At 43.9% G+C, this 17,040-nt stretch overlaps 1 protein-coding gene across 1 annotated transcript; it reads left to right on the plus strand.

Moving 5' to 3' along the window:
* Positions 1-262: 262 nt before the first annotated feature.
* Positions 263-17,040, plus strand: LOC131955876 (uncharacterized). Its single transcript, XM_059320174.1, has 6 exons — positions 263-346; positions 3,312-3,395; positions 4,668-4,882; positions 9,478-9,673; positions 16,396-16,476; positions 16,870-17,040. Exons 2-6 carry the CDS (start codon positions 3,329-3,331, stop codon positions 16,938-16,940), a joined length of 630 nt encoding a protein of 209 aa, XP_059176157.1. The 5' UTR covers positions 263-346; positions 3,312-3,328; the 3' UTR covers positions 16,941-17,040.

A 17,040-nucleotide genomic window follows, 5' to 3' on the forward strand; every position in this document is an offset into this window, starting at 1 on the left:
ACGCTACTTGCTGACCACACTATCTCTTCACAGTAAGTGGTTGTTGTCTGGTTGACTTCAACTTTCTGACGATGAGTGAGGTTCGAAAGTCTGAAAGTCGCGCAGACTTGCTTCGGTTTTCTCACTTTGTTGGTTCACGCCAAGTGGGAATTCCCAAACATCTCAACACAAACAAAACAAAGGCGCCAAGATTGAACAAAGACACATTTTAAAAAATAATACAGTACATTAAAAAAAAATTGTGGTTTGAAGTGATTTTTTTTTAAAACTCAAAGTATCGTATACTGTGTTGTTGTGGAATGGTTGACCAAGAAAAAGGACACGTCGCTTCTCGCCAGAGGCACAGGTGACTGTTACGGGTCAGTTGTAGGTTAGATAGAAATAGGTTAGAATAATCTAGAACTAGGGGAGAGTGTGAGTTGAGTTTACCCTAGAGTATTGTTAACCCCGGTGTTTTTATGTATTGTTATCCCAAGGCGAATGCGGTATAAAAGCAGAAGTGAATGGTTGTCAGGGGTTAGTTGATAGCGGTTAGGACGAGGGCTATGCTGGAATGTATATATTTGAGACGAAATAAAAGTAGTGAACGTAGTCACGAAGCGTTGTTGTTTATCTGAAACTAACCTGGACGTAACAGTGACGTAGTTCAAGGTTTATCTACAAGATGTATCTAATCATATCGTACAGGTATATCTTAGGTCAGACAGACAATTTAGACAGACCAGACAGACCAGACAGACCAGGCAGACCAGGCAGACCAGACAGACAAGACAGACAAGACAGACAGACCAGACAGACCAGACAGACCAGACAGACAGACCAGACAGACCAGACAGACCAGGCAGACCAGACAGACCAGACAGACCAGACAGACCAGACAGACCAGACAGACAGACCAGACAGACCAGACAGACCAGACAGACCAGACAGACAGACAGACAGACCAGACCAGACCAGACAGACAGACAGACCAGACAGACAGACCAGACAGACTAGACTAGACAGACAGACAGACCAGACAGACAGACAGACCAGACAGACCAGACAGACCAGACAGACCAGACAGACCAGACAGACCAGGCAGACCAGACAGACAGACCAGACAGACAGACCAGACAGACAGACCAGACAGACAGACAGACCAGACAGACCAGACAGACCAGACAGACACACCAGACAGACCAGACAGACCAGACAGAAAGACGCGACATACCAGACAGACCAGACAGACCAGACAGACCAGACAGACCAGGCAGACAGACCAGACAGACAGACCAGACAGACAGACCAGACAGACAGACCAGACAGACAGACAGACCAGACAGACAGACAGACCAGACAGACAGACAGACCAGACAGACAGACCAGACAGACAGACCAGACAGACAGACCAGACAGACAGACCAGACAGACAGACAGACCAGACAGACAGACTAGACAGACAGACCAGACAGACAGACCAGACAGACAGACCAGACAGACAGACCAGACAGACAGACAGACCAGACAGACAGACCAGACAGACAGACAGACCAGACAGACAGACCAGACAGACAGACCAGACAGACAGACCAGACAGACAGACCAGACAGACAGACCAGACAGACAGACAGACCAGACAGACAGACCAGACAGACAGACCAGACAGACAGGACAGACAGACAGACAGACCAGACAGACAGACAGACAGACCAGACAGACAGACCAGACAGACAGACCAGACAGACAGGACAGACAGACAGACAGACAGACCAGACAGACAGACCAGACAGACAGACCAGACAGACAGACCAGACAGACAGACCAGACAGACAGACAGACCAGACAGACAGACCAGACAGACAGACCAGACAGACAGACCAGACAGACAGACCAGACAGACAGACCAGACAGACAGACCAGACAGACAGACCAGACAGACAGACCAGACAGACAGACCAGACAGACAGACAGACCAGACAGACAGACAGACCAGACAGACAGACCAGACAGACAGACCAGACAGACAGACCAGACAGACAGACCAGACAGACAGACCAGACAGACCAGACAGACAGACCAGACAGACCAGACAGACAGACCAGACAGACCAGACAGACCAGACAGACCAGACAGACCAGACAGACCAGACAGACCAGACAGACCAGACAGACCAGACAGACCAGACAGACCAGACAGACCAGACAGACCAGACAGACCAGACAGACCAGACAGACCAGACAGACCAGACAGACCAGACAGACCAGACAGACCAGACAGACAGACCAGACAGACCAGACAGACAGACCAGACAGACAGACCAGACAGACAGACCAGACAGACAGACCAGACAGACAGACCAGACAGACAGACCAGACAGACAGACCAGACAGACCAGACAGACAGACCAGACAGACCAGACAGACCAGACAGACCAGACAGACAGACCAGACAGACAGACCAGACCAGACCAGACAGACAGACCAGACCAGACAGACACACCAGACAGACACACCAGACAGACCAGACAGACCAGACAGACAGACCAGACAGACAGACCAGACCAGACCAGACAGACAGACCAGACCAGACAGACACACCAGACAGACACACCAGACAGACACACCAGACAGACAGACCAGACAGACACACCAGACAGACACACCAGACAGACACACCAGACAGACACACCAGACAGACAGACCAGACAGACACACCAGACAGACCAGACAGACACACCAGACAGACAGACCAGACAGACAGACCAGACAGACCAGACAGACCAGTCATGGTAGTCAGACCAGACATGGTAGTTAGACCAGACATGGTAGTCAGACCAGACATGGTAGTCAGACCAGACATGGTAGTCAGGCTAGACATACAGACAGACCAGACATGGTAGTCAGACCAGACATGGTAGTCAGGCTAGACATACAGACAGACCAGACAGACCAGACAGACCAGACAGACCAGACAGACCAGACAGACCAGACAGACCAGACAGACCAGACAGACCAGACAGACCAGACAGACCAGACAGACCAGTCATGGTAGTCAGACCAGACAGACCAGACATGGTAGTCAGACCAGACATGGTAGTCAGACCAGACATGGTAGTCAGGCTAGACATACAGACAGACCAGGCAGACCAGGCAGACCAGACAGACCAGACAGACCAAACAGACAACACAGACCAGACAGACTAGACAGACCAGACAGACAACACAGACCAGACAGACTAGACAGACCAGACAGACCAGACAGACCAGACAGACCAGACTTAAGACTCCACGACTTAAAAATAATAGAACGATTTTTGTTTCCCTTTTCAGGAAACTCTAAAATCAAAATGTCAGTAACCATGGAGACCTGTTTAAAATTTGTGTTGGTCTGTTGTACAGCTTTGTCGCGAGCAGGTGAGGGTTTGAATCCTAGAAATGTACCTTAAAAGTAATACAATACATTGCTAGGTAGGCCTCGAACGATAGATACCGCAGGATTATTAGGCGCGGTGACTAGGTAAGGGTTATATTAGGCTCAGTGATTAAACAAGGGTTATATTAGGGTTACTGATTAGGCAAGGGGTATATTAGGGTTACTGATTAGGCAAGGGGTATATTAGGGTTACTGATTAGGCAAGGGTTATATTAGGGTTACTGATTAGGCAAGGGGTATATTAGGGTTACTGATTAGGCAAGGGTTATATTAGGGTTACTGATTAGGCAAGGGGTATATTAGGGTTACTGATTAGGCAAGGGTTATATTAGGGTTACTGATTAGGCAAGGGGTATATTAGGGTTACTGATTAGGCAAGGGTTATATTAGGGTTACTGATTAGGCAAGGGTTATATTAGGGTTACTGATTAGGCAAGGGTTACGTTATAGCTAATGGATAATGCGTACATTATGTAACAAAAAACTACCCCACCCCTTATATATCATCTCCAGCGCCCCCCCCACCCCACCCACCCGTAACAATCCACGATGCTATTTATTTAAACACAATTTTGCGATAAAAAATTATTGAAATATCTTCAATTATATATATATATATATATATATATATATATATATATATATATATATATATATATATATATATATATGTATATGTATATATATATATATATGTATATGTATATGTATATGTATATATATATATGTATATGTATATGTATATGTATATGTATATGTATATGTATATGTATATGTATATGTATATATATATATGTATATGTATATGCATATGTATATGTATATGTATATATATATATATGTATATGTATATGTATATATGTATATGTATATATATATGTATATATATATGTATATATATATGTATATATATATGTATATATATATGTATATATATATGTATATATATATATGTATATGTATATATATATGTATATATATATATAGCTTCCCTAGAACCAGACTTTCTAACTCAATATTTTAAAATGTTTTTTTTCGAGATTTATATACCGGTGAGTTTTAAATCCACCTAGATCTAGATCTAGGCATTATGGCAACAAAAAAAGTTCATGGCCGTGCCTCACAACAATTTTACCAAGTTCTTTATATGGAAATATTAAGAAAAACAAAACTTAAAAGCTTTGTTGTCAACATTAAAAAAAAATGGAGTTAGAACAGTCTGGTTCTAGGACCTTACACCAATTCTTCTTCAGATCCCACCTCTGTAGAGAGGTATGCGGTCCATCTAGATGGCTATGAAAAAAACTGCGTCGACACAACTTGCCACTACACCGGAAAAATGAAAGGAGAATTCTTGTTTACAGTTTTAAGCGAATACGAGTGTCACTATTACGATAATCGTCAAATGAAAATGCTCTTGGTCGAGTTCTGTCCGGATAATTGTTCCCGTAATAGTTCCTGGGGTGTGGTAAGTAGGGCACATTTATATCAATTGAAATATATTACTGGGTCGGTTCCATGCATATCAATTGAAATATATTACTGGGTCGGTTCCATGCATATCAATTGAAATATTAATCAAGGGCGTGATTGTCCATGTATATTATGACGTCAATATAAATCAAGGGCGTATCTATCCAGATAAGTAGAAAGATCAGGGGCGTATTTTATGTTCGCTGTTCTAAAGTTTTAAGTTTCAATTGGGGGCACTTTTCTCATGCGCGTTTTTTTTTACCTGGGTCATTACTGCACGTCGTACATGATATTAATTATTTAATGATATTTACATTCTACAAAGAGGTCGTAATAAATAACGTTACGCTTAAAGAAGGAGGTGTGTGGGAGGGGGGTTTCGGAATTTTGTAACGATGTGTATTAAGCGAGAGGGGTTCAGAAAGTGTGACGTCACACTTTTGCATGTTTTAAAAGTAATGTTAGAAGCCAGAGGCGTAGCGAGGGCGGGGCGGGGGGTGCAGACCGCACCGGGTAACACAGGGGCGTTGCGACCCTTCCTGGCGCCCGGAGATAAACTTTCAATTCGGGGAACCCCTCGGGGGCAACCTTTCAATTTTCAATTTGCACCCCTCCTCAAACTTTCAATTTGCACTCCCAAAAACTTTCAATTTGCACCATACCTCAAACTTTCAATTTGCTCCCCCTCCCCCCCTCAAACTTTCAATTTGCACCCCGTCACCATTTAAAAAAAACTGTAATGCAAAACTGCAGCTAAAGTCAGATTTTAATTTTTTTCCAACCCATTTTGGCGCCCCCTAAGGTCGGCGCCCTCGCCCCCCCGTTACCTCGCTACGCCTCTGGTGTGACAACATTTAGAGGGGAGACACCAAGGCAAGAAATTGCAAAATGTTCAAAATCAAACTGTATTATTAACAGACTATAGATACAGTCTTTACTATTAATTCTGCAGCGATTAAAGCTTATACACATACATGTACGCCTATGTGGCATATATATTTAAATTAAGGCTTATTTAGGCCGACACACACACATACATATATATATATATATATATATATATATATATATATATATATATATATATATATATATATATATATATATATATATATATATATATATATATATATATATATATATATATATATACATATATACACATATATATACATACATCTCAAAAACAAATTATATTAATACTAATAGTTTCGCTGTCTGTCTATCTGACAAGAACGCTCTGTCTGACAAGAACGCTTTGTCTGACAAGAACGCTCTAGAGAAAACACAAGCAAAATAAAAACATGCACAGTAATTCGAAAAACGAAATATGACGTCGCCACATTTAGCGTAGAGTAGAACATAATCTCAAACCAGAGAGTGCACACAGTAAAATGACGTCATTGATTATCGCGTAAACATTGAAAAAAAGGAAATGTTGTCTAATCTAAATGGTTTGCGTGAAGAGTTTCTTGCATACAATTCTTCGGGTAGGGGCGAAGCCCCACCCCCCGCGTAAGAACGTCTGAGCCCCCCCCCCCCCTCCACAACTCAAAAGAAATTTCCTCATCGATACTCTATAATAAAATTACCGCCTAATTAATGTGTCTAATCTAAAAAGTGGTTTTCTTGCAATGGGACGGTAGACATGTTTTTTTTGGGGGGGGGGGGGGGGTGGAGGGGTGGGTGTGGGGGGGGGGGTGTGGGGGGGGGGGGGGGGGTTGGGGTGGTGTGTGGGGGTGGGGGGGGGTGGGGGGGGTGTGTGGTGTGTGGGTTGGTTTCAGTGTTTCTTTCAGACTTTTTCCTCCCCGGAGAGGGGTGGGGGTACTTGAAATTTTCGGGGGCGGGGGTAGAATTTTCTGGGAGGGGGCGGACACTGGAAAAAGTATATAATTATATTTCGTTGAATGGGACGGTAGACATGTTTTTTTTGGGGGGGGGGGGGGTGGGGGGGTGGGGGGGCGGTGTGTGGAGGGGGTGGTGTGTGGGGGTGGGGGTGGGGGTGGTGTGTGGTGGGGGGTGGGGGTGGTGTGTGGGGTTGAGGGGTTGGGTTGGGGGTGGTGTGTGGTGGGGGGTGGGGGTGGGGGTGGTGTGTGGGGGTGGGGTGGGGGTGGTGTGTGTGGGGGGGGGGGGTTGGTTTTAGTTTAGAGAAAAGAGACAGCACTATCAGCCTAGCGCCCGTTGTACCCTTCCTCAACGGGCCATTTTTCTCGTCATTAAAATACCTATGCCTATAATTCACGTGTAACGGGTACCAATGGCTGGTTGTTGCAAATTGAATCGATTTACATATATTTCTTTGTATTAGTTGTTTCCCATTTCAAAATTCAGAGCAACTAGGGGAAGCAAGAAATATTCATGAATTTTTGCACAAGAACAAACGTATTAATACAATATAAACCAAAAGTATTGTTTTATTTATTATAATCAACACAGCTATTTGTGTTCTTGGTAGTATTCTGTCCAGTCTTGATAGTTTTTTGGATTTCTGAATAATTAATTTGCACTAAAATATGTAAAAAAGCATTAAATCAATGGTCGGCTGAATTTTTCAAGAAGGGAAATTACCGCATTATCTGCGTGACAATTAAATAAGCTATTTTCCAATTTTGGATCCCTTGAAATCAAGGGACAAGATTTAAGTGTTTGAGTATGTGAGGAGAGCGTAATGCTTAAGGGTTGGATAATCCTTGAGTTAGGGAGACGCGTTGAAAGTAAATAATTTTAGCGTGGCCGAGAGTTGATTCATTGTTGATTGGTAAATGCGGTTGAGTAATCGTGTGTTGGAAATCGCATGTTGAGAATGTCGGGTAGTAACGTTTTTTTAGAATAGTTTATTGAGATAATATTGTTTAAGTTGTAGAGAGATTAATAAATTTATGTAGTCGAGTTGGTCGTTGAGTATAGTTCGTCGAGATTCGTAAGTTCGATGGTGTCGTGACGGATCATCCTACCTAGGATTGCTCCTAGGTAGGCGTTATTTAGCTGAAAAATCGAAAATAGTTCCAAGCAACATTTCCTAGGATCAAATCTACCATCAACGACATAGACTACAGCTATCTACGATACCTCAACTGACGATTGTTCAAATGCAAGAATCGTCCCAAGAATACAAACAAACGACCAAGTACTGTTTAGTGATGTTATGTACTTTATAGGAAACGTAAGACCAAAGTACATCATTAGTAACAGAAAAGTTGAAGTAACGATTACACGCGGTAGGTAGTTGACAACAGTGCGAAACACCGAATTCAAAACGCAATTAAGCAGATTGATCAATGATCAAGATATTCATTTGGACATCGTACATGGTGATTAAGTCAAACAAAATATTTATTAAAAAATTTATGATTTCATCTCCTCATAAAAGATTGAGAATTAAAAAAAAAATGACTGCTAAAAAATGAAACATATCAACAAAAAGATCTATGTAAAAAAAACTCTTAGCATTCACGTTCACATACATAGAGAAATAGCTGTTAGAGGACGCTCTACTTGAACTTTGTGAGCCCGATCACAAATAAGAAATGTTCAAAGTCTTCGGAGGAAAATCGTCACTGTTATGAAACATCAACATCCGGTTGCTTAGATGCTATACTTGTAACAGTTCAAAAACACAGGTGAACACTACTGCATTATCATGAAATATCAACATCCGAAGACAGAGATTCTACACTTTATTATTCACGTCTTTAGCGACCAACAAGAATATAGTGTGGCTATTTTTTTGCAACAGTAGGATAGAGCAGTAATGTGACCTAAATTCTAGACCGACAAATATATCTCTAACATGATAGGGTTCTCCATTTTAGATTTCATTGAGGATCGCACCGTGTGACACCATTTAGGGGGGTGACACCAAGGCAAAAACTAGCAAAAAAAAAAAAATTAAATACATCCAGCAGAAAAATAGACACATATACACATACTTACAAGTGTATATAGAATATATACACACACACACACACATATATATATATATATATATATATATATATATATATATATATATATATATATATATATATATATAATTTATAGGCCTATATATATTTTTTTTTCTAACGGGGGGAGGGGGGGGGGGGGGTGACACCATCAGGTTCCGAACCGTGTGACGCCCGACCTAGCTACACCACTGTTAGAAGCTGAACTTTAGCGGTTAGGAAGCAGTTTTTGTAAATTGTAATAGAAATCGCGCTATCTTGGCCAAAATCAGTAACTATTTTGGAAATTAATACATTTTAAAAACAAAATTAGGACAGACAGGGGGAGCAAATTAAATAAAAGCTTGTAAAAATAAATAAAATTGCTATTTTGAGGGAGTTGTAGGTTGATGTGTGACGTCATTCAGGGGGGGGGGGGATGGTAGGGTTTTTGTGACGATGTCTGATAGTGAGGAAATGGGTGGGGGGGGGGGGGTAAATCGTAAAAAAAAAGTGTGACGTCTTTCATGAATGACACCCAAAATATTTTCGAAAGTGATTTGTAATTTTTAATTAGAGTAACCTTAACCTTTTTAATTAGAGTAACCTTAACCTAAACTATCCATTGGACATATCAACTGCAATTAATTCTATTCTTCAATCTCAGTTTTGTTTTTTGAAAGCGGTCCCGTGCACGGCTGGGTGCTTAAATATCAGCAAAGAGTGCTCCTGTACGTCCGAGTCGCCGAGCGTGATCCGTTTTACCCCTCGGGCCACCAGCCACAGCTACCGTATCAAGCTGGAGAGCATCCTGGACCTGGGCTATATCGCCCTCAGCAATGTGGTCAGTGCCAGCCCACCTGGTGAGTCTCAGATGTTCGCTTGACTGGGAGAGTGCTTTAGCTCGTCCTTGTGTGTGTGTGTGTGTGTCGCTTGACTAGGGAGTGCTTTAGCTCGTCATTGTGTGTGTGTGTGTCGCTTGACTAGGGAGTGCTTTAGCTCGTCCTTGTGTGTGTGTGTGTGTGTCGCTTGACTAGGGAATGCTTTAGCTCGTCATTGTGTGTGTGTGTGTCGCTCGACTAGGGAGTGCTTTAGCTCGTCATTGTGTGTGTGTGTGTCGCTTGAGTAGGGAGTGCTTTAGCTCGTCAGTGTGTGTGTGTGTGTCGCTCGACTGGGGAGTGCTTTAAATCGTCATTGTGTGTGTGTGTGTCGCTTGACTAGGGAGTGCTTTAGCTCGTCATTGTGTGTGTGTGTGTGTGTGTCGCTTGACTAGGGAGTGCTTTAGCTCGTCATTGTGTGTGTGTGTGTGTGTCGCTTGACTAGGGAATGCTTTAGCTCGTCATTGTGTGTGTGTGTCGCTCGACTAGGGAGTGCTTTAGCTCGTCATTGTGTGTGTGTGTGTGTGTGTCGCTTGACTAGGGAGTTCTTTAGCTCGTCATTGTGTGTGTGTGTGTCGCTTGACTAGGGAGTGCTTTAGCTCGTCATTGTGTGTGTGTGTGTGTGTCGCTTGACTAGGGAATGCTTTAGCTCGTCATTGTGTGTGTGTGTCGCTCGACTAGGGAGTGCTTTAGCTCGTCATTGTGTGTGTGTGTGTGTGTGTCGCTTGACTAGGGAGTTCTTTAGCTCGTCATTGTGTGTGTGTGTGTCGCTTGACTAAGGAGTGCTTTAGCTCGTCCTTGTGTGTGTGTGTGTGTGTCGCTTGACTAGGGAATGCTTTAGCTCGTCATTGTGTGTGTGTGTGTCGCTCGACTAGGGAGTGCTTTAGCTCGTCATTGTGTGTGTGTGTGTCGCTTGAGTAGGGAGTGCTTTAGCTCGTCAGTGTGTGTGTGTGTGTCGCTCGACTGGGGAGTGCTTTAAATCGTCATTGTGTGTGTGTGTGTCGCTTGACTAGGGAGTGCTTTAGCTCGTCATTGTGTGTGTGTGTGTGTGTGTCGCTTGACTAGGGAGTGCTTTAGCTCGTCATTGTGTGTGTGTGTGTGTGTCGCTTGACTAGGGAATGCTTTAGCTCGTCATTGTGTGTGTGTGTCGCTCGACTAGGGAGTGCTTTAGCTCGTCATTGTGTGTGTGTGTGTGTGTGTCGCTTGACTAGGGAGTTCTTTAGCTCGTCATTGTGTGTGTGTGTGTCGCTTGACTAGGGAGTGCTTTAGCTCGTCATTGTGTGTGTGTGTGTGTGTCGCTTGACTAGGGAATGCTTTAGCTCGTCATTGTGTGTGTGTGTCGCTCGACTAGGGAGTGCTTTAGCTCGTCATTGTGTGTGTGTGTGTGTGTGTCGCTTGACTAGGGAGTTCTTTAGCTCGTCATTGTGTGTGTGTGTGTCGCTTGACTAAGGAGTGCTTTAGCTCGTCATTGTGTGTGTGTGTGTCGCTTGACTAGGGAGTGCTTTAGCTCGTCATTGTGTGTGTGTGTGTGTGTGTCGCTTGACTAGGGAGTGCTTTAGCTCGTCATTGTGTGTGTGTGTGTCGCTTGACTAGGGAGTGCTTTAGCTCGTCATTGTGTGTGTGTGTGTGTGTGTGTCGCTTGACTAGGGAGTGCTTTAGCTCGTCATTGTGTGTGTGTGTGTGTGTGTGTGTGTCGCTTGACTAGGGAGTGCTTTAAATCGTCATTGTGTGTGTGTGTCGCTCAACTAGGGAGTGCTTTAAATCGTCATTGTGTGTGTGTGTGTGTCGCTTGACTAGGGAGTGCTTTAGCTCGTCATTGTGTGTGTGTGTGTCGCTTGACTAGGGAGTGCTTTAGCTCGTCATTGTGTGTGTGTGTGTCGCTTGACTAGGGAGTGCTTTAGCTCGTCATTGTGTGTGTGTGTCGCTTGACTAGGGAGTGCTTTAAATCGTCATTGTGTGTGTGTGTCGCTCAACTAGGGAGTGCTTTAAATCGTCATTGTGTGTGTGTGTGTGTCGCTTGACTAGGGAGTGCTTTAGCTCGTCATTGTGTGTGTGTGTGTCGCTTGACTAGGGAGTGCTTTAGCTCGTCATTGTGTGCGTGTGTGTGTGTGTCGCTCGACTGGGAGAGTGCTTTAGCTCGTCATTGTGTGTGTGTGGGTCGCTTGACTAGGGAGTGCTTTAGCTCGTCATTGTGTGTGTGTGTGTGTCGCTCGACTAGGGAGTGCTTTAGCTCGTCATTGTGTGTGTGTGTGTCGCTCGACTAGGGAGTGCTTTAGCTCGTCATTGTGTGTGTGTGTGTCGCTCGACTAGGGAGTGCATTAGCTTCTCATTGTGTGTGTGTGTGTCGCTCGACTAGGGAGTGCTTTAAATCTTCATTGTGTGTGTGTGTGTGTGTGTCGCTTGACTAGGGAGTGCTTTAGCTCGTCATTGTGTGTGTGTGTGTGTCGCTTGACTAGGGAGTGCTTTAGCTCGTCATTGTGTGTGTGTGTGTCGTTCGACTAGGGAGTGCATTAGCTTCTCATTGTGTGTGTGTGTGTGTGTGTGTGTGTCGCTTGACTAGGGAGTGCTTTAGCTCGTCATTGTGTGTGTGTGTCGCTTGACTAGGGAGTGCTTTAGCTCGTCATTGTGTGTGTGTGTGTCGCTCGACTAGGGAGTGCTTTAGCTCGTCATTGTGTGTGTGTGTGTGTGTGTGTCACTTGACTAGGGAGTGCTTTAGCTCGTCATTGTGTGTGTGTGTGTGTGTGTCGCTTGACTAGGGAGTGCTTTAGCTCGTCATTGTGTGTGTGTGTGTCGCTCGACTAGGGAGTGCTTTAGCTCGTCATTGTGTGTGTGTCGCTTGACTAGGGAGTTCTTTAGCTCGTCATTGTGTGTGTGTGTCGCTTGACTAGGGAGTGCTTTAGCTCGTCATTGTGTGTGTGTCGCTTGACTAGGGAGTTCTTTAGCTCGTCATTGTGTGTGTGTCGCTTGACTAGGGAGTGCTTTAGCTCGTCATTGTGTGTGTGTGTGTCGCTCGACTAGGGAGTGCTTTAGCTCGTCATTGTGTGTGTGTGTGTGTCGCTTGACTAGGGAGTGCTTTAGCTCGTCATTGTGTGTGTGTGTGTCGCTCGACTAGGGAGTGCTTTAGCTCGTCATTGTGTGTGTGTGTGTCGCTTGAGTAGGGAGTGCTTTAGCTCGTCAGTGTAAGTGTGTGTCGCTCGACTCGGGAGTGCTTTAAATCGTCATTGTGTGTGTGTGTGTCGCTTGACTAGGGAGTGCTTTAGCTCGTCATTGTGTGTGTGTGTGTGTGTCGCTTGACTAGGGAATGCTTTAGCTCGTCATTGTGTGTGTGTGTCGCTCGACTAGGGAGTGCTTTAGCTCGTCATTGTGTGTGTGTGTGTGTGTGTCGCTTGACTAGGGAGTTCTTTAGCTCGTCATTGTGTGTGTGTGTGTCGCTTGACTAGGGAGTGCTTTAGCTCGTCATTGTGTGTGTGTGTGTGTGTCGCTTGACTAGGGAATGCTTTAGCTCGTCATTGTGTGTGTGTGTCGCTCGACTAGGGAGTGCTTTAGCTCGTCATTGTGTGTGTGTGTGTGTGTGTGTGTCGCTTGACTAGGGAGTTCTTTAGCTCGTCATTGTGTGTGTGTGTGTCGCTTGACTAAGGAGTGCTTTAGCTCGTCATTGTGTGTGTGTGTGTCGCTTGACTAGGGAGTGCTTTAGCTCGTCATTGTGTGTGTGTGTGTGTGTCGCTTGACTAGGGAGTGCTTTAGCTCGTCATTGTGTGTGTGTGTGTCGCTTGACTAGGGAGTGCTTTAGCTCGTCATTGTGTGTGTGTGTGTGTGTGTGTGTGTCGCTTGACTAGGGAGTGCTTTAGCTCGTCATTGTGTGTGTGTGTGTGTGTGTGTGTGTGTCGCTTGACTAGGGAGTGCTTTAAATCGTCATTGTGTGTGTGTGTCGCTCAACTAGGGAGTGCTTTAAATCGTCATTGTGTGTGTGTGTGTGTCGCTTGACTAGGGAGTGCTTTAGCTCGTCATTGTGTGTGTGTGTCGCTTGACTAGGGAGTGCTTTAAATCGTCATTGTGTGTGTGTGTCGCTCAACTAGGGAGTGCTTTAAATCGTCATTGTGTGTGTGTGTGTGTCGCTTGACTAGGGAGTGCTTTAGCTCGTCATTGTGTGTGTGTGTGTCGCTTGACTAGGGAGTGCTTTAGCTCGTCATTGTGTGCGTGTGTGTGTGTGTCGCTCGACTGGGAGAGTGCTTTAGCTCGTCATTGTGTGTGTGTGGGTCGCTTGACTAGGGAGTGCTTTAGCTCGTCATTGTGTGTGTGTGTGTGTCGCTCGACTAGGGAGTGCTTTAGCTCGTCATTGTGTGTGTGTGTGTCGCTCGACTAGGGAGTGCTTTAGCTCGTCATTGTGTGTGTGTGTGTCGCTCGACTAGGGAGTGCTTTAGCTCGTCATTGTGTGTGTGTGTGTCGCTCGACTAGGGAGTGCATTAGCTTCTCATTGTGTGTGTGTGTGTCGCTCGACTAGGGAGTGCTTTAAATCTTCATTGTGTGTGTGTGTGTGTGTGTCGCTTGACTAGGGAGTGCTTTAGCTCGTCATTGTGTGTGTGTGTGTGTGTCGCTTGACTAGGGAGTGCTTTAGCTCGTCATTGTGTGTGTGTGTGTCGTTCGACTAGGGAGTGCATTAGCTTCTCATTGTGTGTGTGTGTGTGTGTGTGTCGCTTGACTAGGGAGTGCTTTAGCTCGTCATTGTGTGTGTGTGTCGCTTGACTAGGGAGTGCTTTAGCTCGTCATTGTGTGTGTGTGTGTCGCTCGACTAGGGAGTGCTTAGCTCGTCATTGTGTGTGTGTGTGTGTGTGTGTGTCACTTGACTAGGGAGTGCTTTAGCTCGTCATTGTGTGTGTGTGTGTGTGTGTGTCGCTTGACTAGGGAGTGCTTTAGCTCGTCATTGTGTGTGTGTGTGTCGCTCGACTAGGGAGTGCTTTAGCTCGTCATTGTGTGTGTGTCGCTTGACTAGGGAGTTCTTTAGCTCGTCATTGTGTGTGTGTGTCGCTTGACTAGGGAGTGCTTTAGCTCGTCATTGTGTGTGTGTCGCTTGACTAGGGAGTTCTTTAGCTCGTCATTGTGTGTGTGTCGCTTGACTAGGGAGTGCTTTAGCTCGTCATTGTGTGTGTGTGTGTCGCTCGACTAGGGAGTGCTTTAGCTCGTCATTGTGTGTGTGTGTGTGTCGCTTGACTAGGGAGTGCTTTAGCTCGTCATTGTGTGTGTGTGTGTCGCTCGACTAGGGAGTGCTTTAGCTCGTCATTGTGTGTGTGTGTGTGTGTCGCTCAACTAGGGAGTGCTTTAGCTCGTCATTGTGTGTGTGTGTGTGTCGCTTGACTAGGGAGTGCTTTAGCTCGTCATTGTGTGTGTGTGTGTCGCTCGACTAGGGAGTGCTTTAGCTCGTCATTGTGTGTGTGTGTGTGTGTCGCTTGACTAGGGAGTGTTTTAGCTCGTCATTGTGTGTGTGTGTCGCTTGACTAGGGAGTGCTTTAGCTCGTCATTGTGTGTGTGTGTGTGTGTCGCTTGACTAGGGAGTGTTTTAGCTCGTCATTGTGTGTGTGTGTCGCTTGACTAGGGAGTGCTATAGCTCGTCATTGTGTGTGTATGTGTATGTGTGTCGCTCGACTAGGGGGTGCTCTAGCTCGTCATTGTGTGTGTGTGTGTGTGTGTCGCTTGACTAGGGAGTGTTTTAGCTCGTCATTGTGTGTGTGTATCTTGACTAGGGAGTGCTTTAGCTCGTCATTGTGTGTGTGTGTGTGTGTGTCGCTTGACTAGGGAGTGTTTTAGCTCGTCATTGTGTGTGTGTGTGTGTCGCTCGACTGGGAGAGTGCTTTAGCTCGTCATTGTGTGTGTGTGGGGGGGGGGGGAGGGGGTAGAAGAGGAGAATGTGGGCTTGACGCGACAGATGCTATTGTGCTGTTATTATGTTTATTTTGATTGGCGCATTGTTGATAGTAAATGTAGTTTTAAGATGAGATACATTTTTTGTTTTCGGTCCATCATTAGGGGTCATCCATAAATGACGTCACGCTTTTTTAAACGGTTTTTACCTCCCCCCTCCCCTCCGTCATATGTCGTCACAAAAAGCCAGACCCCCCCCCCTAAAATGACGTCACACCTTAATCTACAACCCCCCCTCCCTCAACATAGCAGTTGAATTTTTAAAAACATCCATATTTTTCCAAAATTATGTCTAAACTATTACAATTTATTAAAACAGTTATCTAAAACGCGAAAAAACGTCTAAAATTCGTTTTCTAACATTGCTTTTTTATAATGCAAAAATGTGACGTCGCAACATCTGAACCCCCCCCCCCCCCCCCCCCCATCCCCCTCATCACACATCGTCACAAAATTACGGACCACCCCTCCTTCCTACGAGTGTGACTTCATTTATTGATGACCCCTTATCGAGTCTGTTATGAGGTATATATATTAGGCCTTTATATTAGATATATGATAGAATAATCGGAAATGTTATAAGTCTGTTATAAGGTATATATTTTTATATATTAACAAAGTTTAACGCACAAAATGTATTTATTGACAAAGTAGAGTGATTTTTGTCAGCACCATATCGTTTGTTACTGGGGATGGATTAGAGTAGGCCTATTCCAGTAACCTGGGGAAAAATCCGCCATCTTTGACTCTACATTCCCATTTTTTAAAACAAATTTTCTTAAATGTTTCAGAGGACTTCAATGCAAACGATGTCGATTCTATCGATTCTAAGATCGATTTTTCAAGTAATGGAAATGTGCACATACAAGCAGGTATTAACTTACATATACTGGTACATACAAGCAGGTACATATATACATATAGGGCCTATATATACATATAGGGCCTATATATATATATATATATATATATATATATATATATATATATATATATATATATATATATATATATATATATATATATATATATAAATATATAAATATATAAATAAATAAATAAATATATATATATATATATATATATATATATATATATATATATATATATATATATATATATATATATATATATATACATAAACATACATACACACTCCACTTACTATATATATATATATATATATATATATATATATATATATATATATCATTTAGACATTGATATTAGTACATGGTAATTGAACTCTTATTTTACAAGATCAGTCGCCGTCTGGATCGCTCTCTGTGTTATATCCGTCATGGTCCAGCAAGTCGTGTTTCCCGCCTTTTTATAGCAGACTTCAACTGCCGGAAGTGAATCGTCCAGCATGTCAAATAAAGGGTATCAGCAGACAATTTATGTCAATACTTCGTCCAAGTCAAGTCAATTCGTCC

Source organism: Physella acuta, unplaced genomic scaffold (genome assembly GCF_028476545.2).
Source record: "Physella acuta isolate Inbredline_101_S28 unplaced genomic scaffold, ASM2847654v3 ptg001112l, whole genome shotgun sequence".
Lineage (NCBI taxonomy): Eukaryota > Metazoa > Mollusca > Gastropoda > Physidae > Physella > Physella acuta.